Genomic DNA, 24989 nt, shown 5'->3' with positions numbered 1-24989 from the left:
AGCTTTGTTTGAATGTGTTTGACTTTCATTTGACTTTTTTTTTTATTTTTTGGTAAGTAAGTAAATATATTAGAAAGAAATTTAAGTGTACAAGAGAATTACAAATATAACAGCCTACGACTGGCTTCCCAAACTACACAAGAGCCTAAGGCCCACACCATCTCCAAGATGCTAAGAAAAACCCCAGCCACCTTCCAAGAAGGGTGCACGGGAAAAACTGGCAACTCATCTGAGAGCTAGACAATTCTGCTACCTTCTAGGAAGGGCTCAGAAAAGCTAACCCCAGGAAACCACAAGAAACAAGACCTAAACATTAGAAAATAAGACAAAAAGCAAAAGCCACAATTACAGCACATGTCTTAGCTTAAACAACCATTTACAGTCTTTAGTCTTCCATCTAGCATCAATCAGCTGTTGAACTCTTCCACCAACTTCTCTTCGAATTGCCTTTACCAACCCCTCAGGATGAATTACAGCATGCTGCCAGAAAACATGATTTATGGCTAACCAAATATGTTAGATAACTGCAGCTAAAGTGGCCAAGAAAAATTTACTCTGAATTTTATTCTTACCACATTTCTTCTAATGCTTCCAAACCTCACCAATATTATCCTGCAGCACACCAATACCTAGCCAATTGCAGTCACTAGTTAAGCATCTTTTACTGTACTTCTAGTCAAAAAAACAAGTGATCAATAGTCTCAGTCTCTTCACCACATAACAGGCATAAACTATCAGAACAGACCCCAAACTGTAAGAGCTTGTCCCTAGTTCTGAGTCTACCCAGCACTGCCAGCCAAACTACAAAAGAATGTTTAGGCACATTAAATTTGTTCCAGACCCATTTGCACCAAGGAACTTTAGTCAAACTGCCCTGTAACCATTTATAACAGTCAGCAATCTTATATTTTTTGCTGAGCCAATTATTGCTTTCAAAACCTTCCCTGAGCTCATCCTTGACTTTACACATCAATTTCCAACCCCACCCAGCACTCCTCTTTGGCTTATACTGCCACCAATCTTGCTCTTTTAAGTAAACTGAATGAACCCATTTTACCTACAAGGAATAAGTTTTTTTAGCAATTTTCCACACATAGCTACCAAGAGCTGCCCTATTCGACAGCAAACAATTCCTAACACCCAAGCCACCAGCATCCTCAGGTCTACAAACCCAGTCCCAAGCCAAGGGAGGAGCTCTACTCAGCAAAACTTACCATCCCAAAGAAAAGCTCTGCAGATCTGAACAATCCTGAGCATTACAGTCTTAGGAATTAATAAGCATTGAGCCCAATAAGTGTGAAAACTCATAAGCACTACATTCACCAGAGTAGCTCTAGCAATATAAGACAGGTTTCTACTACTCCAACAATGTATTTTGTTCAACATTTTGTCAACTATTGCATCATAGTCAGTAACCCTCAGATATTTATCATTCAAAGGGATCCCAAGATACCTAAAAGGCATATCACCCACAACAAAACCAGATAGCTGCAAAATATCATCCCTGACCTGGTTTGGCACATTACCAAAATAAACAGCTGTCTTGTCTGTATTAACCTGCAAACCAGATCTTCTTTCAAAAGACTTCAAAGCTCTAAAAAGGTGACATAGGATCACCCTGTCTTATCCCTTTTTGGTTAAGTATTCCATGACCAAAACAAACAATAAAGGTGACATAGGATCACCCTGTCTTATCCCTTTCTTCCTAACAAAAAAACCATGTAAGCCACCATTTAACATCAAAGAGAAAGAAGGAGTACACACACATTCCATAATCCAACCAACAAACTTTACAGGAAAACCCAGGGCCCCAAGCATATTTTTTATAAAGCTCGAGCTTATAGAATCATAAGCTTTCCTCAAATCCACCTTAACTGTACATCTAGGAGGCAATCTCTTATTGCTATAACTTTTCAACATATCTTGACACACCAAAATGTTATCCAAGATGGATCTTCCAGCAACAAAAGCACCCTGGCAACCATCAACTAGATCAGGCAAAACTTCCTTAAGCGTATTGCAAATGAGCTTTGATATGATCTTGTATACAACATTACAGCAAGCAATTGACCTAAATTGAGTCACCCTGTTAGCATAATTAACTTTAGGCACCAAGGTCAAAGTAATAGCATTAACTTGTTTCAGCAACTTCCCCTTATGAAAGAAATTCAGCACAGCTTTAGTGATAGAGTGACCAGTGACAGCCCAAGTACTCTTGAAAAATTTGCTAGAAAAACCATCAGGACCCGGGGTTTTATCATCCTCAATACTCCAAAGGGCCTCTTTCACATCTTTTTCACTAAAATTCCTGCATAGACTGTCTAACTGATCAGCACCCAGACACTTCCCTTCCTGAATAACCCCAGCTTGCACCTCACCAGTAGCAACAACACTGCTACCCAATAAAGCTTTATAATAGTCCAGAAAAGCCTCACAAACTTTCCTAGGCTCAGCCAAAACAGTCCCATCCTCACAAACTATAGAGTATACACTATTCTGAATTTTCCTTTTCCTCAGAATTGCATGAAAGAAAGCAGAATTCATGTCCCCATCTTTTAACCAATGAGCCTTGGCTTTTTGCTTCAAGAAGCTATATCTAGCATTATGAGCTTGAGTATACTCCTCCCTTGCTATCCTTTCTCGCACTATTAAATCTTCATCCCTAGGGTTATTCTGCAACTGAGACTGAATATCCAGCAGTTTCTTTTCAGCAATAGCATCAGCTGTCTCAACACATGTAAATCTAGTCAAGTTAATGCACTTCAGTTTCTTTTTAGTTTCAGTTAACTTCCTAACCAATTGAAACATATCAGTTCCCTGAAACTCAATGGCCCAAGCTTCCTTTACAGCATCCAAGAAACCAGGAGCATCAATCCACATATTAAAGAACCGAAAAGGCTTTTTCAGCTGCATTCCACAGTCAAACAACTAAATAACACAAGGACAATGATCCATAAGGCCCTCAGGGAAGAAAGTAGCTTTTAGATTAGAAAACTTGTCCAAACAAGCATTATTCACCAAAACTCTATCAATTCTAGTGCACACTCTATCAACTCCACCTTGCTTATTGTTCCAAGTATAGAACATACCTCCAGTTTGTCAATCAAACAACTTAGTATCACCCAAGCATTGTCTAAACGGTTCTACTTCAGCAAGAGTTACAGTAGAACCCACCCTATCACTAAGATTAAGGACATTATTAAAATCCCCACCAATAAACGAAGGATTCTGAACAGCACCAGCAAGCACTCTTAGATGATCCCATAGCTCCTCCCTTTGCACAGCTTCATTCATACCATACACAAAAGTAACCTCAAACTGAACACCAGTTGCCTTATGAACTACTTTACAGTGAACTAGCTGCACCTCAACTTTAAGCACCATCACATCAAAAATTTGTGACAGCCAAATTACCCAAATCCTTCCATTTTTATGCTTACTATAATTAGAGCAGACAGACCAATCACTCCCAACTCTATCAAACACCTTACCAAAATTCCTATCCTTCACTTTGGTTTCAAGGAGCCCAAACAACCCTATATTGTGTTGTCTTATGAACCATAACACATCACATAACTTCTTAGGCATGTTAAGGCCCCTAGCATTCCAAAATCCCACACTATCCATTAAAGAGTTCAGAACACTCCCTTTCCTCTAACACCCTAAACCTGTTACTGCTACCACCAACCAAGATAACCCCCGGCGGAAGCAACTTGGGAGCCTCCCCCACAACATCCTGTCCACCATCATCAGTCAGATCAACTGTCCTGCTCCCCCTCACAACACTAGTTTGCTGCTGAGTAGAGCTTGGCTTCTAGACTGGTCTCCACACTTTCTTAGGTGGCTGCCTATGTTGGTTCCTAGCTTGCACTTTATGATTTGGACATTTAACATCCTCATGCCCCATACCATGACATACCTTGCAGATTATAGGCTTCCACTCATACTCCACCTTTTGAGTGATGCACACACCCTTCTCATCAAGAAATTCAACATTTTCTAGGAATGAGTCATTAATCTCAACCTCTACCATTACACGAGCATAGTTCAGCTTTTCTTTAGAGGCAGTAGCTCTGTCAGTCTTTATAGGATTGCCAATCAAGGAAGCAATCTTCATCAAAGCACTCTGACCCCAGAATTTAAGATCAAGCCCTACAAGCTTAACCTAGACAGGAACCTTAGTCACTGTCTCCTTAGACAAATCCAAACCAGGCTCCCATGCCTTCATGATAATAGGCTTCTTGTAAAAAAGAATGGGTCCAGCATAAGGGCCTTATCTCTATTCTCAACAGATCTTAACCGAACCAAGAACACCCCATTATCCATCAAAGAGACCTTGTTGATGAGTGGCATTTATGCCACTTTTACAGTATTTTTCTCTAATGATCGTCCCATCATTTGCACTCGTTTGAGCCTTTTTAAGCGGTTTTCCTTTAGTTTTTCCTTTCTCTTTCTTTTCTCGTGTTTCCTTTCCATTTTTCTCTTTTTGTTGGTTCTTCATACGTTTTTTTGTTGTTTTGTAGGTTCTTGGCCTCCTTGGATGAGCTTTGGATAGCATGGCATGCCGTGAAGGAGGATCATGAAGGTCAAGAGAAGTAGAAGGGTGGAAGAATGAGCTAGGTTCGGCCGCACCTTGAGGAGGTTCGGTCGAACCTGGGTGTGGCTGAACCCTCTTTGTGGTGCGGCCGAACCACTTTGGCAGTTTCAAGATGAAAAACGGCCGTTTTGCAGGAGTGACCGAACATCAGCAGTTCGACCAGACCAAGATCATGGGAGGTTCGACCGAACCTACCCAGGGTTCGGCCGAACTTACCCTGTGGTCCGGCCAAACCTTCCCACTCACTACTAAAATTCGGTCGAATTGCGACTGTTTTTCTACGACCGTCATAAAAAACGGTCGCAAAAATTGATATTTGCGACCGTTTTTGGGCTATAAAACGGTCGCAAAGGTACTGAAATATATTTTAAAAATAAAATTCATGTGAAAATTTGTTCAAAATTAAATTAATTCTGTTACGACCGTTAGTAGTGGTCGCAAAATGCTTTAATTACGACCGTTTGAGAAACGGTCGCAACATTACGACCGCCATAACGGTCGCAAAAGTGCTTTTTCAAATAAAAAAAAAGGGTATAAAATAAGATCACCCAAACCCTATTATTAGAAGCAGTCGTTCTCTCTCTCCTCACACATCCTTTTCTCCTATCTCTCTCTTCTCTTTCCTTTTTCCACCTCCCAGTGAACGCCCCTCTTCTCACTCATCCTCTTCACCTCATCTTTTTCTCTTTCTCTCGCATCTCCTCTTTTCACCAACCCGAAATAGAGCAGCCACCTTCACAAGCAAAGCCCACCGTTAAAAACACCACACGAACTTTGGTGTTTATGGTCAAATTCGACCTCAAAAATTCCAGATCTGGAGTTTTCTTGGTCGAATTTGACCATATTGACCTAAAAAGGTATGTTTAATTTTCTTAAATTTTGTTTATTTTCGAATTTTGTGGTTGAATTCGTTTTTCGTTCGAATTTCCATGTTTGTTTTGATTTTGTTATCGATTTTTGTTTGCGTTTCTGTTCGAATTCCTTTGATTTTGATTTTATTTCGAGTCTCTGTTAATTCTGTTCGAATTTGTTTTTTGTTTGTTTGAATTTCATAGATTTTTGGTTTGATTTTGAGCTTGAACTTCTCGAATTTAGGTTCGATTTATGAGGGTTTTATTTCGCTTTTGTTTGATTTTTTTGTCGAATTTTTTGTTCTGGGCTTAATTGTTGTGGGTTTATTTTTTTGGGTATAATTATGGGTTGAATTTTAGGGCGATTTTTTTGGTTTTATTTTTGTGCATTTTATTTGTGGGTTAAATTGTTTTGATAAATTTGTTCGAATTATGTCTTTTTTGGATTCTTGTTCGAAATTGTTTGATTGTTTGATAGTTTTTTATTTCGTTTTTGTTTGCTTTTTTTGGAATTTTTTAAACTGTTTTTCTGGGTTAAGGATGGGTGGGTGGTGCTGGGTATTGGTGGGCGATGGTGGGCGACGGTGATGGTGGGTAGAAGGAGGCAGAGGCAGGCTAGTGGTTGTTTAGGGTGAGTAGTGGTGGTGGTTTACTGGTTTGGGTGGGATCTGGTTTGGGTGGATCTGGGCTAAGGGTGGGTGGGTGGGTCTTTTTTTTTTTTTTGTTTTTTTAATACTTTTTGATTTGGGTAAAAATACCCTAGGCCAATTGGCCCAATCAGAGTCCGCCACGTGTCACTGAAAGGGGCGCCACCTTGGACATCTCAAGGAACGACACGTGGCAGACAAATAAAAGGACCTGGGATTGGCGGCTTTCAGGCCCAAATCCTGAGGTCTGCAAAAGCTGCGTGAATATTCCCTAGGTCACGAAACCCTAGGGAGTGCACGTTTTTCGAGAAGCCTATAAATAGGAGATGACCTCCTCATTTATGGCTACGTTCTTTTGACACTCTTTACGAGGTATATTCAGTGATTGCCAATCATTGTCAGAACTGTCACTCTCAAGAGAACAGTACACCCGAGCTCGGAATCCGAGCAGATAACCCTTTACATTCCGCACCTTATTCTTCGGACTTTGACTAACTTAAGCTTCGGAGGCGGACCACCGACCATTCGGTGCTCCGTTGTTTTGCAAGTACAGGCATCCAAGCGAGCATCCAGTCTTAGTGTTGTAACTCTCCCAAGGGACTCAAAAAACCCCGAAACATTTGGCGCCGTCTGTGGGGAGAGTACTTGTAAGATGGCCTCTTTGGAAACTGTACCAATTTCTGTAACTAATCGGCCTCCAGAAACCAATCGGCCACTGGAGACTAATCAACCACCAGAGACCAATCGGTCCCTGGACGAAGTGTTAGTCCAGACGGACCATGATTCAGGTGACGACGGTGACGTCGAAACCTATACTGCTAGAGATGGGTTTCTCATCTCCAGGCGCGTCCGCAGCAAGGAAAAGCGGGAGCGCCCTCACTCTCAAAATGCTCCGAGCAAACCAGCCGGACATTCAAAGAAGCCGTCTGATTCTACCCACGCGGAAAGGTCAGACCCAGTAACCAGAGATGAGCTCATGAAGCTTGTGAGCACTCTCCGTGGTGAGATTAAACAACTCACCAACAAGAAGTCGACTACTCCTGCCAAGGAACAGTCGGCCAAGAAGTCAGCCCAAATGGGCAAGAACAAATCGGTCAGGGACCGACAGCCGACTCCTCATCCTAAGGAAACGACTCGGCCTCAGTTTGACCTCTCGAGACTCCGTTTCCCAGAAAAGTTTGCAAGGAAAGCTATTCGACATGTTCAGCCGGATGGTAACAAGAAAACATTCTCTGATGCTCGACATTACATCGAGCAGAGGAGGAATGAGCTTTCAGAGTCGGCCTCAACGTCGACTTACCATAACAGCTTCCAGCATACATCGTTGAGGTATTCATAATCTGTGCATGAGACTCCAATAAGCAGCCCCTGGGTTCAAGTTGGACCTCATGTCATCCAGCAGGCTCAGTACATGGCTCAGCCATTGTACCAAACGCCTGCTCAACCTTACATCTAGCCTGCCTTCCTCGGAGGACAGGCGGCATGCGGCTATCTGCCCATGGACTGGCAGCTTAGGCTGCAGCACCTTGGAGATCAACCCTCTGCTTTCTCTAAGGAAATAACCGACGCCGAATAGCCGACCAAGGTTAAAAATGTGTTGGTAGGAGCCTATGATGGGACCACCAACCCGGAAGACCACCTGCTAGCATACACCCACCTCATGTATTTACAAGGGCTGGATGATGCTGGATGGTGTCGCTGCTTTCCAGCCACGCTGAAGGGCATAGCCCAACAGTGGTTCGGCAACTTGCCGGCTGGTTGCATTAATAGCTTCAAGACGCTTGCGTTCTTGTTTGCCTCCAACTTCTCTCTGAACATCCCTGCCAAGAAGACAAGCCTTGATCTTGGCAATGTACAGCAGGGAGATAGAGAAGGCTTGCGTTCCTACGTCAGGCGGTTCAATCTGGTACAAATCCAGATCCATGGGCTATCTGACGAGGTCGCCTTTACAGACTTTTTCAAAGGTTTAAAGGACTGTTCTACATTTAAGTACGAACTTGTCCGAAAGCAAATCTTCACTCTGCAGGGAGCGTTGCGAGAGGCGGAAGCCTATATACAGGCGACCGAGCTCTGCTCCTCCAATAGACAGTCGGACTCTAAGAGGTCCGACCGACAGAAGGAGAGTCGGCCTGCTCAGCCGGCTCCCAAGCCAGAAGAGAGCAAAAAGAAAAAGCAAGTCTAGGCCGTTGATAACTTTGATCAGCCGGCCCAGAAGAAGAAGAAAGAGTGGAAACCGTACGTCCCAAGGTACGAATTCCACAAGGACTGCTGCTCCATCTTGATGGAAATAAAGGACCGGCTGACTCTTCAGAAGCCGACTCCAATGAGAGGTTCCATTGAAAATCGGAACAAAAATAAACATTGCCACTTCCATGAAGACGTCGGTCATGACACCAATGACTATTTCAGCCTCAAGCGAGAGCTTGAACGTCTGGCCGACAAAGGACAGCTAAAGTCCTATGTGAAGTCCAATGTGACTTCAAAGGCGAATCAGGGGCAGTCCAAAAAGAAGGCTCCCCAGCCGACTGTTAGTACCGACACCGATGAAGATCCGGTATATACCACATCAGGCGGATTCGCCGGGGGTGGCCCGACCATTCGGGGCACCAAGGATCATCTGAAAAAGATGATCCATTCTGTTGAAGAGGGAGAGGCGGCAAGCACATCCGCCTTCCCTTAGGTCATCATTACCGAAAAGGACAGAGGCAAAGTCCGTCGGCCGCATGATGACCCTGTTGTCATTGAATGCAAAGTGGCCAACCAACTGGTTGGTCGAATCTTGATCGACACAGGCAGTTCCTCTGACCTCATCAGCCTCAAATGCTTCTCCAATCTCAAGTACAAGCCAGATAGCATGATGGAGGTCTCGCACACCCTTGTAGGGTTTGGGGGAGGACTCGTGCACCCAGTCGGACGGATAGATTTGCCCATCCGGCTGGGGCAAAAGGGAAACGGCTGGCATATGACCATCCGTTTCCTTGTGGTTGAAGAGCTTACTGCCTACAACCTCATCTTTGGTCGACCCACTCTTAACGAGTGCAAGGCCGTCATCATTCCTGCCCTCATGCTCGTTAAGTATGAGAGGGATGATGGCACAGTCAGCTCCCTTAATGTGCACCAGAAGACAGCTCGGGAGTGCTATCTCTCGGATGTCAAGCCCGCGGCCGCAGCAGCCGTCCGGGGCAAACAAACAGTCGACCTTGATGATGACAAGGAAGACCAAGCGGCCCCACCAGCTGAGAAAAAGAGAAAAATTGATCAACTGGTGGCGGTCAAAAAAGAGAAAAAATAGCAATCACTGACCGGGGAACGGTCGGATAATCTCCGTCCCCAGCCGACTGGTGAACACATTGATATCCCTCTGGACGACTCTCTGCCAGAGCGGATCGTTAAGGTGGGGACGGTTGCATTTGCTAAGCTAGGTGACAGTCTGCAACAACTTCTGAAAGAATTCAAAGACATCTTTGCCTTTGAAGTGGAAGAGATGCCTGGCATAAGCCCGGATCTCGCTGTCCACAAACTCGCCGTTGATCCTAAAAAGAAGCCCATTCGGCAAAAGAAAAGAAATCACGGCGAAGAAAGAAGTCAGGCGGCAGCAGCTGAAGTTAAAAAGTTGCTAGACGCCAAATTCATTCGGCCATGTAACTTTCCTGACTGGGTAGCTAACGTTGTGTTAGTAAAAAAGCCGAATGTAACTTGGCGGATGTGTGTTGACTACACCGACCTGAACAAGGCATGTCCAAAGGATAGTTATCCATTGCCAAAGATCGACAGCCTGGTTGATTCAACAGCCGGTCATGCCTTGATGAGTTTAATGGACGCCTATTCAGGTTTCCATCAGATTCCCCTGTGGAAAAAAGATCAAGAAAAGACGGCATTTGTCACTGATCAGGGGTTGTTCTATTATACTGTGATGCCGTTTGGTTTGAAGAATGCGCCTGCTACTTTCCAAAGAATGATTAACACAGTCTTCATTAATCATATTGGGAGAAATGTAGAAGCATACATTGATGACATGATAGTCAAATCCAAACAACAAGCGGATCACCTTGTTGATCTCCGAGAAACATTCGCCACACTCAGGCGGCATAAGGTCATGCTAAATCCAAAAAAGTGTGTCTTTGGTGTTGAGTCTGGGAAGTTTCTCGGGTTCCTGATTGATCAAAGGGGAATAGAGGCCAATCTTGAGAAAATACGGGCGGACATCGACATGCAGTCGCCCCGAACTGTGAAAGAGGTTCAAAAGCTTACAGGTTGTCTGGCGGCCCTGGGGAGATTCCTCAGTCGGTCAGGTGATAAGTGTCTCTACTTTTTCCAGACAATAAGGAAGAAGACTAATTTTGAATGAGGAGATGATGCAGAGGCGACCTTTCAAAAGTTAAAAACTCATTTGCACTCTTTGCCGAGGCTTGTTAGCCCTTTGCCCAAAGAGACGCTCTTCATGTATCTGGCCGTCTCCGATCATGTCCTCAGCGCTGTTCTTTTAGCTGAAATAGACGGCACTCAGCTCCCGGTCTATTTCATCAGCCATGTTCTCAGGAACGCTGAGCTTCGGTATCCTATGGTTGAAAAGTTTGGTCTCGCCCTCTACATGGCCATCAAGAAATTGAAACCTTACTTCTTGGCACATGCGGTAGTGGTCTACACTGACCAGCCGATTAAACGACCTCTGACAACCTTGGATTCTTCTAGACGAATGCTCAAATGGGCGATTGAAATGCAAGGATTGGAAATCACTTACGAACCCAGGAAAGCAATAAAGGGGCAAGCATTCGCCGACTTTATTGTGGAAATGACAAGGCCGGTTGTTCCGGATGATACTAGTCAGGTTTGGAAAGTGTATGTAGACGGGAGCTCTACTGCGAATGGCTGTGGTGCAGGGATTATCTGTCAGTCTCCTGAGGGGGACAAATTTGAATATGCACTACGGTTCAAGTTCCAGGTCTCCAATAACGAGGCCGAATATGAAGCCCTGCTTGCTGGCATTCGGTACTGTAAGGCAGCAGGAGCAAAGAAAATTGACGCCTGCTCAGACTCACAATTGGTCGTACTCCAAGTCAATGGAACGTACGAGGCCACTCATCCGGCCATGGTAAAATACCTGTAGGCGGTCAAGGCTGAAGTTGGGACACTTGAAGAATTTACACTAAGTCAAGTGCTTAGGTCTTCCAACAATCTTGGGGGATGCCTTGTCCAAGCTGGCATCATCCGCCTCCTGTGAAACGCCTCGGTCAGTCTTCTGGGAGGTCATGGAAAAAGGAGTATCTCTGAAGAAGACCCCATTGGAGTTCTTGACCGAAGCTCAACCTGGATGGATAGCATCCGGGCTTACCTTACAGACGACACGCTCCCTGACTCACCGTAGGAGGCTGCTGTTTTGAAAAAACGAGCGGCTAACTTCGAGTTGCGACAAGGGGAACTCTTCAGGGCTGGGTTTCTGAAACCTCTGTTGAAGTGTGTTACCCCCGAGAAGGGTAAGGAATTCCTCGAAGAGTTGCATGCGGGATTCTGCGCCTCCCATATAGGGGGCAAATCCCTTGCTGCCAAAGCCAAGCGGATTTATTTCTGGCCTACACTGGAGTCTGATGCAATGGAATTGGTGAGAAAATGTGACAAATGTCAAAAATTTGGCAAGCTCATTCATCGTCCGGCTACAGACCTGACGACCATCCACAGCCCAATACCCTTCGCCAAATGGGGCATGGACATTTTGGGGCCATATACAGCCACACCAGGCGGCAAGCGCTACATATTGGTGGCTGTGGATTACTTTACTAAATGGGTAGAGGCGGAGGCAGTCAAAAACATTAAGACAAAAGATGTTATTTCCTTCATCTAAAGAAACATAATCACTCGTTTCGGGGTGCCCATGTCTATGGTTTTTGACAATGGTCCTCAATTTGAAACGCCTCAACTCAAGACTTGGCTAGGAGACCAAGTGATCTCTAGCTTTTTTGCATCAGTCGGCCGGCCTCAAGCAAACGGCCAGGTCGAGGCCTTTAACAAGTTAATCTCAGACGGGATTAAAAAGAAAATTGAACGGGCTGGTGGCCTTTGGGCGGATGAATTACCACACGTCCTCTGGTCCATCAGGACGACTGCTAAAGGGGTAACTGGAGAGACCCCATTCCTTATGGTGTATGGTGCAGAAGCTGTTTTGCCCATTGAACACTATGAGCCGACTCTTCGAATCATGTTGTATGATGAGGAGGCGAATTGGGAGGCCATGCGTCTAGCATTGGACTCACTACCAGAGCGCAGGGGCAATGCTGCCTTGCGCCATGAGATATACCGTCTGAGAATGACTCGGGCTTACAACAAAAGAGTACACAAGCGTCCTCTCAAAGTAGGGGACTTTGTGCTACGGAAAATGGAAGCAATCGGTAGGGCGAATGAGCAGGGTAAGCTTACTCCAAATTGGGAAGGCCCCTACCGAATCTATGAGGAAGTAAGAGACGGCACCTACCGCCTGGAAGAACCAGACGGCAGGCAGCTGCCCAGAACTTGGAATGTAGACAACTTAAAAAATTACTACTTCTAAGTACGAATGTAAATACTTCAATTTTGTTATCTCAAAGTTTTGTTAATGAGAATATGCTTCCATGTTCCAATTTGTTCTATTATCTTAAAATTTTTAGTACCGTCTGTACCAGCTACAGACGACCCCTATGAAGGGCGTCTGTCCCAACAGCAGACGCCTCAAACCCTTTGAAGGAGCCGACTGTTCTAAACAGTCGTTCCTACGAAATTTTAATAAGTTTATACCAACACTTAATCAATTGTGAGGCTCAAGGCCAGATAAAAACAAAGAAGACCGAATGGTCACAGTCTGCTCCAACATGAGTATGACCGTCTGCTCCAACATGAGTCAGATAACCGGCAACGCCCATTCGGGTGAATTCGTCGAGGAGAAGCATCTCCCATTTGGGTGGCACATTGCTCTACGAAAATACAAGCGGCCCAACCTAATGCTAAGGCAGCACTCGCAGTCGTTTGTTTCAATCGAAAGTGAAATCTAAAAGGCCAGGATTTTTCATCTGTTCTAGCATAGTTCGGAAATGGTCACTGTTTCATAAGTAGAGGCTAACCGAGGCATAAAGTAGGGGCAAAACAGGCGGAATAACTTTATAAAAAAATATGTTAAGTTAATTACTTATCATTTATTTAAGGTCGTTGGCCGGATGACGCCTGAACCTTACCTATGGGGCAAGACAGGCGGATGAATTACTTTTACGAAAATTATTTAAGTCCCAGATTTAACACTTTAATCTTAATGAGGCCAATGGCCGGATGCGCCTGTTTTTCCTTAGGGGCAGAACAGGCGAAGATTTTTTCTTAGCAAAACAGCTAAGTTGGAAATTTGAGTTTTGTTCGAGTCAATGGCCGAACGAACACTTATTTTTGCCAAAATCTGGATGGACGTCTGCCGCGTGGTTTGGGGCAATCACCATAGTGATTGATTGACTTAGAAACCATGAATACTCTTCTAAGTATCAATAATTTCCAAGTTAATCAATCCCATAAACCGAAACCACTCGACATCCGTCCAGGGGCAAGAACATTCGCATGGTATACAGGTTATAATACTTAGCCAAAAAACATGCAAAAATTTCAAACAATTCAAAGGCAAAATATGAAAAACTTCAGCCAAATGGCCGAATGATTCAAATTAAAAATGACCAATCGCCACTAGACGATTGGTTAAATTGCTATCTGGCAAAGCCAGGGAAATTGTCAAATTACCCGACCCCTCGGTCGGTAAAGATACATAAATACTCGGCACACAGGCCGGAAAAACAAGTGCTTGGCCATTCGGCTGAGAAACAGAAAAAATAAAAAGCTTAAGTGATTAGGGGAGAGCCTCTTCATTGGCAGCCGGACTGTTGCCCTTCGGCTGCTCTTCATCGTCTTTCTCCTGCTCCTCCGCCTGATCTTCCTCTTCCTCCCTAGAGGACGACTCCCTAGAAGAGTTGGACCCAGAGCCTTCGGCAGCCTCGGCCTCAGCATCAGCCTTGGAAGCTTCTTCCATCTCCTCAAGGAGGCGATCGTCGAGAGCTTTGCTGAGCTCGTCAAACTTGGACTTCCAAATTTGGTAGTCCGAGTCTGGCTGAACAGCCGCCCAAGTGTCCCGCATGATGGCCTCATTATCCTTGATCATTTGTTTGACCAGTTCAGCTCTCTCTTGCTCGGCACGGGACTCGAACTTGGTCCTCAGCTGATGCTCCTGGTTGGTGAGCTTATGCTGCAGGCGGCTCACCCTATTCTGGGCCCTCTCGGCCTCATCCTTGGCGTCGTGAAGGGGCTCGAGCTCTGCCTTAAGGGACCTGATCTCCTTCTTGAGGTTGGAGACTTGAAGGCGGGCCGAGTCCAGGTCCTTCTTCACCTACAGATTGGCCTCCGACTGCGAATACATCATATCAAGCGTCAGAAATTCATTCTGAGCAATATCAAATTGAGCCCTATCCATGGCGGACTCGGCCTGAGCCTTGGCAGCTTTTACCTCTTTGGTCTTTTCCTTAAGGGGTCTGCCGAGCCCTTGGACGCGCAGCATGGCTTGCAAAAAGAAGCCGGATGGTTAAGAACCAGGCGGATATATATAAAAAAAAAAAAAAAAAAAAAAAAAAAAAAAAAAAAAAAACGAATGTTAAGGCAAGGCTAAGTCTATACCTCACAAAGGTTCCCTAGAATACCATCAAGGTCTAGGGTGCCGACTCCTCTGACGGATGCTTTATCATCCGGATCAATCGCCCTCAGCATGGACTTGGCCATTTGAACTACAGTCGGCCTCTGTATGGGGACTGCAAGAAGAAAAAGTTAGAAAAGTATTTAAGTATGGATAGCTTAAAGAAAGGAAAAGGGGGACGAATAGTCCTTACCATCGTCCTTATCCACCTCCTCTTCCCCCAAAATCCTCTTCGGACCGGATGAAGAGGCGGGCTTCTTCCCCAGAGACCTCTTCGGGTCGGATGAAGAGGGGGGCTTTTCCCCCAGAAACCTCTTCTGACCGGTGGACGAGGGGGGCTTTTCCCCCAAAAACCTCATCTCACCGGCAGGGGCGTCTGAGGGCCTCTTTGGCTTATGAGCAATGTGCTTCCAGCCGCCCTTGCCGGATGCGCTCACATCACCAGCCCTAGTCTTTTGGAGCTTGGGGTCGGATGGTTTGGACGGGGATTTGGAGGAGGTACCCTGTATTATTGAAGAGAAAACAAGGTCAGTAAACATTCGGCAAAGGATCAGCATTAATTAGAAAAATGCTAAGTATAAAACCTCACCCCTGGGGTACCGGCTGGTTGCTGCTCTTCCACCCTTGTGGTGGCTTCCGCCCTGTTAAGGACGTTTGATCTGTATCTGGCAGCAAATACAGCCGGCTTCTTGGAGGCCGAAAGTTTCTCCATCGCTTTATCTGCAAAAAAGAATCAAGGGTTAGTCACATTTAACTAGTGAAGACAAGCAAACTAAAAAGGGCATATTAAACAGACGGCCAACTACCTCTCGGCATCTCAGTACTTAGCCCACAAGCAACCAAGAATGTCCCTTCCTCAAACCATTTGTACAAAGGGAGATAGCCTTGAGGGGTGACTTCCTTGTCCCCCTCATCATTCGTCCTCACGGACACGGTAAACAAACCCGCATCCATGATCTCCTCCTTTCCTCGTCTAGGAAGAGCTGGCAATGCACTCCTGCCTGCTAGGAGAGGTGGATCCTTGTTCCACCTGTTATACTTTTGGTTCAGGCGGCTGTCGGCGGTTTTGACTATGTAGAACTTAGTTCTCCAATCTTTCCACTTGTTTTCTTTGCCAACAGCCATCATGTACCCCTTGCAAGTAGTCAAGGTGTACCAGCCCTCGCCACCCCTAGCAAGCGCCCTGCTAAGATAATGCATGTGGGCTAATGCTTCAAAACTCGCCTACACCTGCAGCATCTCGCAGGCGGCAACGTACCCCAGAATGTTGATCCAGGAATTGGGTACAAGTTGCCAGATACCAAGTTGGTATCCATCCAAAATCCTCTCCACAGCCGGATGGAGAGGGAAGCACAAGCCAGCCTGAAAGGCCGCCTCATAACAACCGAATGCTCGGTCCTAGTAGCTGGCCATGCTCGGCCAAGTAATGGTGTCGTCCTTATTAGGGACGCATAAAGTAAAGCCATGGCCCAACACAACCCTGCGCCTAAAACTTGCAAGGCCGTTTGCCATGGTGTTCCGTCTTCCCTGCGGAACATGATGATAGTAAGGGGCTTTCTCCAAGCGCCTGGAAGCGCTCGGCTCGGCCCAAGTTTTCCCTTTCTCATTTGCCAGGGACTCCCTGGTAGTATCTATTCTTGCCCTTGCCACCCCTGAAGAGGCGGAGGCATTATCTGAAGAAGATGACGAGGCCGACTCGTCATCAGAGCTAAGGGACTGCCGACTGGTGCCAGCAGGGTCCTCCCTTAGACTCTCTACCGGCGCCTGTTCAGAAGGCCCGGCTGCATAGGTTTCATCTTCCTCCTCCAGTATCCTATCACTAGGAGTACCGCTTGAAGAGGGCGAATGGTAATAAGTGGGGGTAGGAGGAAGATAAGAAGGGCTATCAGGGTGTTCTGACACCTCACTTCGAGGCACCCTCATTGAGCCGTCAGAATAAAGAGTTGAACCATCCGATGGGAAAAAAGATCCATCGGAGTTGGGTTTTCTTGCTGTTCTTTTTGTTCTGGCCATCGTGTCCTGCACAGTCGCTGGCCAAGCAGTCGGCACTGCAAGTTCTAGATTTAGCCGTCCCCGGTGACCGGCTGATCACTATCCTATACTGTGCCGCATGCGATTGGGAAACCATTTTTTCGAAAACAAAGAAAAAATGAAAAGTAAACGAAGAAACAGGCGTTACCTTTAGAAGAAGGGTGAGAGACGCTTGGTTGGCTGGGAGCGGTCGGACAGCGGGCCGAGTGTCGGATGCTTGAGAGCTAAGAAACACTTAGGGAATTTTGAGATTCTTAAACTCTAAAGTCCAAGATTCTCCAAAGATTCGCAAAGGTGTAAAAAATCCGGGGGTGAAAACTTTCTATTTATAGAGGGGTTAAAAACCCTAAAATTTTCCCTCCACAGTAACTTTTCAAAATCCGACCAATCGGATGCTGACACCTGTCACAGGCAACACATGGCAAGCGCGTGTCACCTGTGAGGGGCAAATGATTTGGGTTAAAATACCCTAGGCCAGATGGCCCAATCAGAGTCCGGCACGTGTCACTGAAAGGGGCGCCACCTTGGACCTTTCAGGGAACGACACGTGGCAGACAGATAAAAGGACCTGGGATTGGCAGCTTTCAGGCCCAAATCCCGAGGTCTGCAAAAGCTGCGTGAATATTCCCTAAGGCACGAAACCCTAGGGAGTGCACGTTTTTCGAGAAACCTATAAATAGGAGATGACCTCCTCATTTATGGTTACGTTCTTTTGACACTCTTTATGAAGTATATTCAGTGATTGCTAATCATTGTCAGAACTGTCACTCTCAAGAGAACAGTACACCCGAGCTCGGAATCCGAGCAGATAACCCTTTACATTCCGCACCTTATTCTTCGGACTTTGACTAACTTAAGCTTCGGAGGCGGACCACCGACCATTCGGTGCTCCGTTGTTTTGCAGGTACAGGCATCCAAGCGAGCATCCAGTCTTAGTGTTGTAACTCTCCCAAGGGACTCAAAAAACCCCGAAACACTTTTAGCGACGGCTTATGACGGTCGCTAAATTCGATATTTGCGATCGTTTCATAAGGCGGTCGCAATTTTTAATATTTGCGACCGTTTTTTTAACGGTCGTTGAAAATAGTTAAAACAACCGTTAAGAATTTGCGACCGTCAAACGGTCGTAAATTTTTTTTTTGCGACCATCATAATAGCGACAGCCATGTTGCGACCGTTGACAGTCGCAATTACGTTTTGCGACCGTTTTCACTATTTTTTGCGACCGTTTGCGCCGGTCGCAATTTGGCCAATTTTTAGTAGTGACTGTTCGGTCGGACCATCTCTTTTATGCTAGCTGCTTTGTACGGTTTACTTTAGGCGGTTATTTTAGAACGTTTTTATGTAATGTTGGGGGATTATCTCATTATCTTAGACAATTAAACCTAATCTTAGAGAGAGGTAGAGTAGTATTGCACAAGTTATCTCATTGTATGCAACTTTGGTTCACGCTTTCCCTTCAATCAATCAATCAAGTAACTTTGCAAGTTTAAATCTTTCTACTATTGCCTATCTATTAATCTTTATTCCTATCTATTTTGTGGATTGATATCTTTTGGTATTTTCATTGTTTTTGATCATGTTTGCTTCCATGTCTATTTTGTTTTCATTTAGTTTTATCATCATGTTTAATCTCCCTTCTCTAGGCTAATTTTTTAGCTAAGGGAAGGGGGTGGAAAATATGTGTTGAATGTTGGATCAATGATGATGGTTGGATTGAATACATGCCTTAAATTTATGAAAGATATGATTTTTAATGGCTTGAGATTATTGTTGCACTTTATTTGATTGCCTTCTAGTTTAAATGGATGAAAATGATTTGAACTAGATTAAGATCACCCCTATTTTGATGATTGCATGAAAACGAGTTGTTAAAATAGTGTTTTATGAATTGTGCCTCTTTATTCTCTTGATTTTGCTAGTGTCTATTAGGATGCATGAGAATGATTCTATTAGCATAGGGCTCTTTCATTGATTTACCTAGACAGTTGCATGAGAATGAATTGTTTAGGTAGGATCTTGTGTTCTTTGGCATGTTCTTCATGATAACTATCATTATTCACCTCATTCTAATCATGTTTGACACCCTCGTACCCCTAGCGTCGTTCTCTCTTGGTTGTTAATCTTCTTTTTATTTGCTTGTTTGTAGTCTTAGTGCTTTTTATCCAAAAACCAACAAAATTATCCTTTCCTTGACTCTTTCTTAGTGAATTTGATATTTAGCTGGCATGCTTCCTTTGGGTTCGACCCTATACTTACCCCTATATTTGTATTAGGGTAGTTTAGGTTATAAGTAGTTAATTTGATTTGGGTTGGTAGTCCCAACGACCTACTAAATCCCGATAAATTTTGGCGCCGTTGCCGGGGATTTGGCCAAACCTACCTTGTGGTCCGGCCGAACCTTCCCACTGTTCGGTCGGACCATCTCTTTTATGAATTCGGACGATAAGGGTTGTATGGTGGGGTGACAAAGGGTGGCCCTATGAGCACTTCAACCAACCCCACCACCCTTTCATGGACACTCCCGGGTTTGATCCTAATAACCCCCCTCACCCATGGGGGCAAGGAGATGATAACCAGTGATGAGGGTTCCATTTCCCCCCGGTCTTCTAACTTATCACTTTTGCTCGGAATGAGCAAAAGAATAGTGTGGGGGAGGATGTCCTTTTGGTTGGTTGAAGTGTACATAGGAAGGTAGAGTGGTAGGGTAGTTGCTTGCACATAAGGAGGGTAGTGAGGATAGTGGCCTTGTGGTGTTGATGGCGTTGTGATGGTGGTGATGATGTTGTAACGATGATGTTGTGATGGTGATGTGGTGATGATATTGATGTGGTGATGTGATGGTGATGATGATGATGTTTTATGATTGTCTTTGTTGATTTCTAATGATTTTCTTTGATGATTCCTGAGTTTTTGTAGGTGGAGATGCTCCCGAGAGAAAAATCCAAATCCAAATTCCTGAAAATCCAAATCCCCTTAATCCAAACTTTGTAGATAGCTTTTTATTTATTTTTCTTCTTTTTGTTTATTTCTTTAGTCTTCCTCCTTGTTTTCTAACTTTTTTCTTGTTTTGTTGTAGTTTCTTTTGTTTGGCTCACTTTTCTTGAAGCTTGAGATCGGAGATGAAGGAAGTAAAGGAGCAACCCGAGCTCCCTTGGTGATATTGGTTTTATTGCCTTGTCTTCTATAATCAAGCGGCATTTGGTGAGACCTTTCCTTTATTTTTCCTTTTTTTTTCTTTTTGAGTGCTTAGTTTAGGTTAGTTTAGAAAGAGTTGAATGGTTCGTGGTTGTTTAATTTGGTTCTAAGGAACCTGGGATCGTTGATGTTGTATTCAACGATCATTGTATGTCGATTGGGATTTATATGATTTACATGCCTCATTTATGAACCTTTTTGATTTCTTCCTTTTTCTTTGTGTGTTGTTCTTCTTCTTTCTTTTTTGTGACATTCATAATCATGAAAAGAGAAATTTTTTTGAAAATTCAGAATTTGCTCGTTCATTTGGACATGTGGACCTATATGCTTTTGTTATGACATATTTTTGAATGCTTACCTTCCTAGTTGAAGTGGGTCTTCACGGTTTGAGAGTGCTTAGGGTTGAGCTAGACACATTTTAAGCTAAGGTAGCCCGGTTTAGAACTCTTGAGAACGTTTGAACCCCTAGTTCACGGGAAAGCGGTAAGATGGTGTTGCTCTCCGTAGTGAATAGGATTCCCTTGGTTGGTATTTGCTTATTTTCATGTCCCATGTGAGCGTCAATTGTTCAAGCCTCCATCACTTTTGTTGAGCGGCATATTGGATCCTTAACTATGCGTGTCTTAATCCTTGTGTTGGTATCTAGCTCCCAAAATCGTGATCATATAACTCTAGAGGAGGAAGAGGGCATTTCTTCTCATTTTTCTTTGTTTTCGTTGTGTTTTGTTACAAATTTGGTTTTTATTTTTCATATACCTTCATGCTAGCCATGTTGAGCCTTATTTCCCCTTTCTTGGTTAAACCACATTACAAACCTAGCGGCCTATGTTTTACCAACCCTTGTAGTTAGTGAAGCATCGGCTTGTGAGGTTCGAGTTTGAGAGTCTTGATTTCAAGCAAGGAAGTTGTGTAATTTGGTTCGAATGAGGTCTTGAAAGTCTAATCATGAAAAAGTGTGCAAAAGGTATGGCATGGAGATTGTAATCACTAGGCGAAAAAACCACTTAGCCACCGGTTCAAAACCCCCCTAAGCCACCGGTTTTGAACCGGTGGTCATTTGGGGGGTGGCAATAACCCCAAGAAAGGCCACCGGTTAAAAACCAGTGGCAAAAATGATTATTGCCACCGGTTAACCGGTGGTAATATTTATTATGGCCACCGGTCAACCGGTGGCAAAAACCCATTCCCGCTTTTTTTAAAGGGGTTTTTGGCACCGGTTCTGTTCAAAATCGGTGGCAAAAATGGCCCAAAAAAATAATTTTTTTTTTTTTTTTTTTTTTTTTGCATTTTTTCCACATAAATTAATATATATACACTTACATATATATACTTACATATTTTCATTAAAAAAGGCTGTAACACTACAATTTTGGTCCAAAAAAACTTAAAAAAAAACAGTAGCATAGCAGAACAACAGCAGCCCTGTGAGGCAGAAGCTGCAGCAGCAGCAGCCGCTGCTCTATCTCGTCTTCTAGTGACATCTCAGTAAGCTGATCTTCTGGGCCCACAAGATCAAGTTCCAGCCGGACAGCTGGATGCCCCCGCAAATCCAAATAACCCAAAAAGCTTCACTACTCCATCATAAAACATGTTTATGCTACACAAAACACACTACAACCTTCAAACACAAGCCATTCAAAGAATTTCTATAAAAAAAAACATTAACCTAGCTTCATTTTATTATCATCTTGGAAACACCCAAACCCAAATATAAGCTATACTATAATATGAATAAGCCTGTTTATTACAGATAACTACTGCTTCGCACATTTGATTTGAGTACAAAAATTACAAACAACTGGTAAAATAAGCAAGAAACTACGATGTAATACACCATGAACACCTAAACAACATAGCAATTCGAGAAGCTAAAATATATACGAAGTACAAGTTATAATCGACAATGTGACCTATTGCACAAAGACATACTACGGAGTATTCAATATTCAACCCCGCACCCCCTAAAAATAACATCATCAATCAAGTCCATTACAGGAGAATTCTCATACAGATAGGGGGAATACAAAGAAACAAACATTAGAGAAATTCCGTAAGCAACTTCTCTGACAAAATCGAACTCAAAATAAAATCATAACCCTATTACTCAACGAAATCGAAATCAAAACTCATATTATCAGCTAAAAATACCCCCAAAAACCCACTAAACACTCAATACGATTCTGGAGCTGCAGCCTTGCTAGGCCACCTGCAGCAGCAGGCTCGGCAGGGCAGTAGCAGCTGCAGCCTTGCTAGGCCACCTGCAGCAGCAGCCTCGGCAGGGCAGCAGCAGCTGCAGCCTTGCTAGGCCACCTACAGCAGCAGCCTCGGCAGGGCAGCAACAGCTGCAGCCTTGCCATGGCACCCTGCAGCAGCAGCCTCTACAGGGCAGCCGTAGCTATAGCCTTGCCAGGCCACCTACATCTAATGTCACTTATAGTTCTAGTATTCAATGCATCATTCACAAGAAAACAATCATAGAAAATGAAAAAATATAAGGATGAATGCAACAAAGGGAGAACTACAAGTCCATGTATCTCAATCGGATTAAAAAGACCACAAATACAGGCAAAAAAAAAGAAAAGAATACTTCAAAAGAAATCCATAACAGACATGTGTAAAGGTATATTATTACTTAGCATACAACAGGCCACACATACATCAATACCAATCTGCACAAAATTAATTATAAACTAAGGAATGCTCAATGAGGACAAGTATACATTCCACAAAAATCAAAATTCCAGCAAAAAAAAATACGAACTTACCTTCTGAAAAATGGGATATTCAGCACTAAATCTGGTACAAGCAAAATTTGCAGCATCTTCACTTGTCCCAGGTTCTTGCTTGAGAAATTGATTGCAAGGAAAAGCCAAGACTTCAAAACCTGAGATACCAGATGCAAAATAACTTTTTCAATTAAAATGGGTGACTAAAAAGTTTCAGCTGAGTATAAGGAGCTCAAAATGAGAAAATAACTTCTCTGAATAAAGCATACCTGATTCAATAAAAACAAAAACAATTTCGATTCACAATCACTCGCCTACCTTTCCTAATCTCTTTTTGTGTCCCTTCACATGCCTAGCTCTCAAATGAAGGCATTGACCTCCTCTTAAGTTCAAATTAAAGTGCGCACCAAGATACTAAAATTCAAATATTTAAGAGTGGCTCCATATAGACCCAAAAAAAAAAAACCCAACAATCTTAGCCTCAAATGTATTCATTTTAACATTTTCAAATCATCTCATTAAATTTTTCATCCCAAATAATGAGTATAGACCAAAAATTAGGACATAACAGCCACCTTTTCTTCATAACCTCCCTTATTTTTCTTCTTCTGTTCTTTTATATTTTGGAGTTTATAAGGCCCAAAAAATGAAATGAAAAGAGAGAACATCCAAGCGAGAAAGCACAAGTAAAAGAAACTAAAAACAATTCCCTACTCTCTCCAGTTTCCATAGCACATACAATTGCAAAGTGATAAACCAGAACAAACAACTAGGGAAGACTAAAGACTTAACTAATACAATACATGGAATTTACTCACCAGATTTCCACTAGTATGCAGATAGTAGGATGTAATATAAAACTTTCTGTGAAGGTGTCTTCATCATCAGATCCTTCTACACTTTCAAAGGTACTGGGACTTTGGAGAAATAGACCCCTCACTTTATAGTCTTCAAAGAGAAAAGATATAATACTTAATAAAGACAATAAAATAACGAAAACAAAGAGACTAACAGAGGGCAGGACATACATCGTAGAATAATTAAGCATGTAAAAAATTAAATAATCAAACACAATAAAAAATGAGCTCTTAAACACCTTATAGCATCATCACATCAAATTGTATGACCCTCAGAAACATATTCAACTATTCATATCTCAAATTTCTTCCTCATGGTGATACAAAAGTAGAACGTTTTATCACATGACAACAATACGACACGACACAAACTCAGAACCAATAATCGATGCTCGAAACAACTAAGACAATCACTCATTCCATCTCAAACACCACAGAGTTCAGAAAATTCAAACAACACTAGACATTTAAGTGGCAATATTGATTATTGAGGCCTCAAATCATCCCAAATCAACACAGAACACACTTCATAACTTCAAACTCACAAATTCAAGATTCCAGAATTCAAAACCAATATTCAGAAGTTAGCATCTTAAATACAAATCTCTAATGCAAACAAAACAAAACCAAAAATCAACAAACTGCAAGAAGCTTCGCATACAAAAATTTAAGAGAACATTTAAGTGACTTATTGTAATCATTGAGAATGAATCCAGACCATTATATCAACCAAAAACAAGCGTAAATGTGTAGATATTCAGATATATAGATCTAAGCAATTTGAGGAAAATTAAACTTTGAAAAATCGCAAAAAAATCAATACTTTCATAGAAGTTCCATTAAAAACAGCACTAAATCACCTACAACAAAGCACAAACACAACCATCTAATAAACTAACTTTTATGACCATTAAATAACGCTAAAATCATAAATATTTAGCAATTAAACAAGCAGAAACAGGATTCCGGCGTCGATCTAAACCGAAAACATCAAAAATCGTAGAAAAAAATCTCAAAACATGAAAATCAATCCAAAAACAGACATAAATAAACCACAGATCAGATCTAATTTCAAACCAAACTAAACAAATTCATCAAATCAAAGCAAAAAAATTAAAAAACGAAGCAATGATAAGCTGATAGATCTACATAAGAGAGAAAGATACCAGCGTATTTGCCTCTGTAAGCAGTCATGGTTGCTCGAGAAAGATCTACACTGATTAATGTTGTTTTTATTAGTATAAACAGTAGTGGCGGCGATGTGGAATGAACGACGGTAAGGTGGAGAAGAATGATAGAGGAAAGAACGGCGGCGGGGTGGAATGAACGGCGGTGCGAGAGAAGAGGGAGGAAGGGGACAAGAGAAGAGATCAGAAAATGAGAAAAGAGAGAGAAGATG

The 24989-nt window shown here is 43.1% G+C and overlaps 1 protein-coding gene across 1 annotated transcript; it reads right to left on the bottom strand.

The window, feature by feature from the left end:
• Window positions 1-236: 236 nt before the first annotated feature.
• On the bottom strand, window positions 237-24784 carry LOC145619706 (uncharacterized). The gene is made up of 12 exons (XM_081674410.1): window positions 24757-24784; window positions 22773-22891; window positions 22665-22676; window positions 3920-4165; window positions 3669-3736; window positions 3148-3598; window positions 1654-2907; window positions 1324-1557; window positions 746-1057; window positions 573-629; window positions 350-480; window positions 237-306 (listed from the first exon to the last, which is right to left on the bottom strand). The coding sequence occupies exons 1-12, from the start codon at window positions 24782-24784 to the stop codon at window positions 237-239; spliced, it is 2982 nt and encodes a 993-aa protein (XP_081530536.1).
• Window positions 24785-24989: the final 205 nt, after the last annotated feature.

Source organism: Chenopodium album, chromosome 27 (genome assembly GCF_948465745.1).
Source record: "Chenopodium album chromosome 27, dcCheAlbu1.1, whole genome shotgun sequence".
NCBI lineage: Eukaryota > Viridiplantae > Streptophyta > Magnoliopsida > Caryophyllales > Amaranthaceae > Chenopodium > Chenopodium album.
This window is presented reverse-complemented; position numbering and strand designations above follow the sequence as displayed.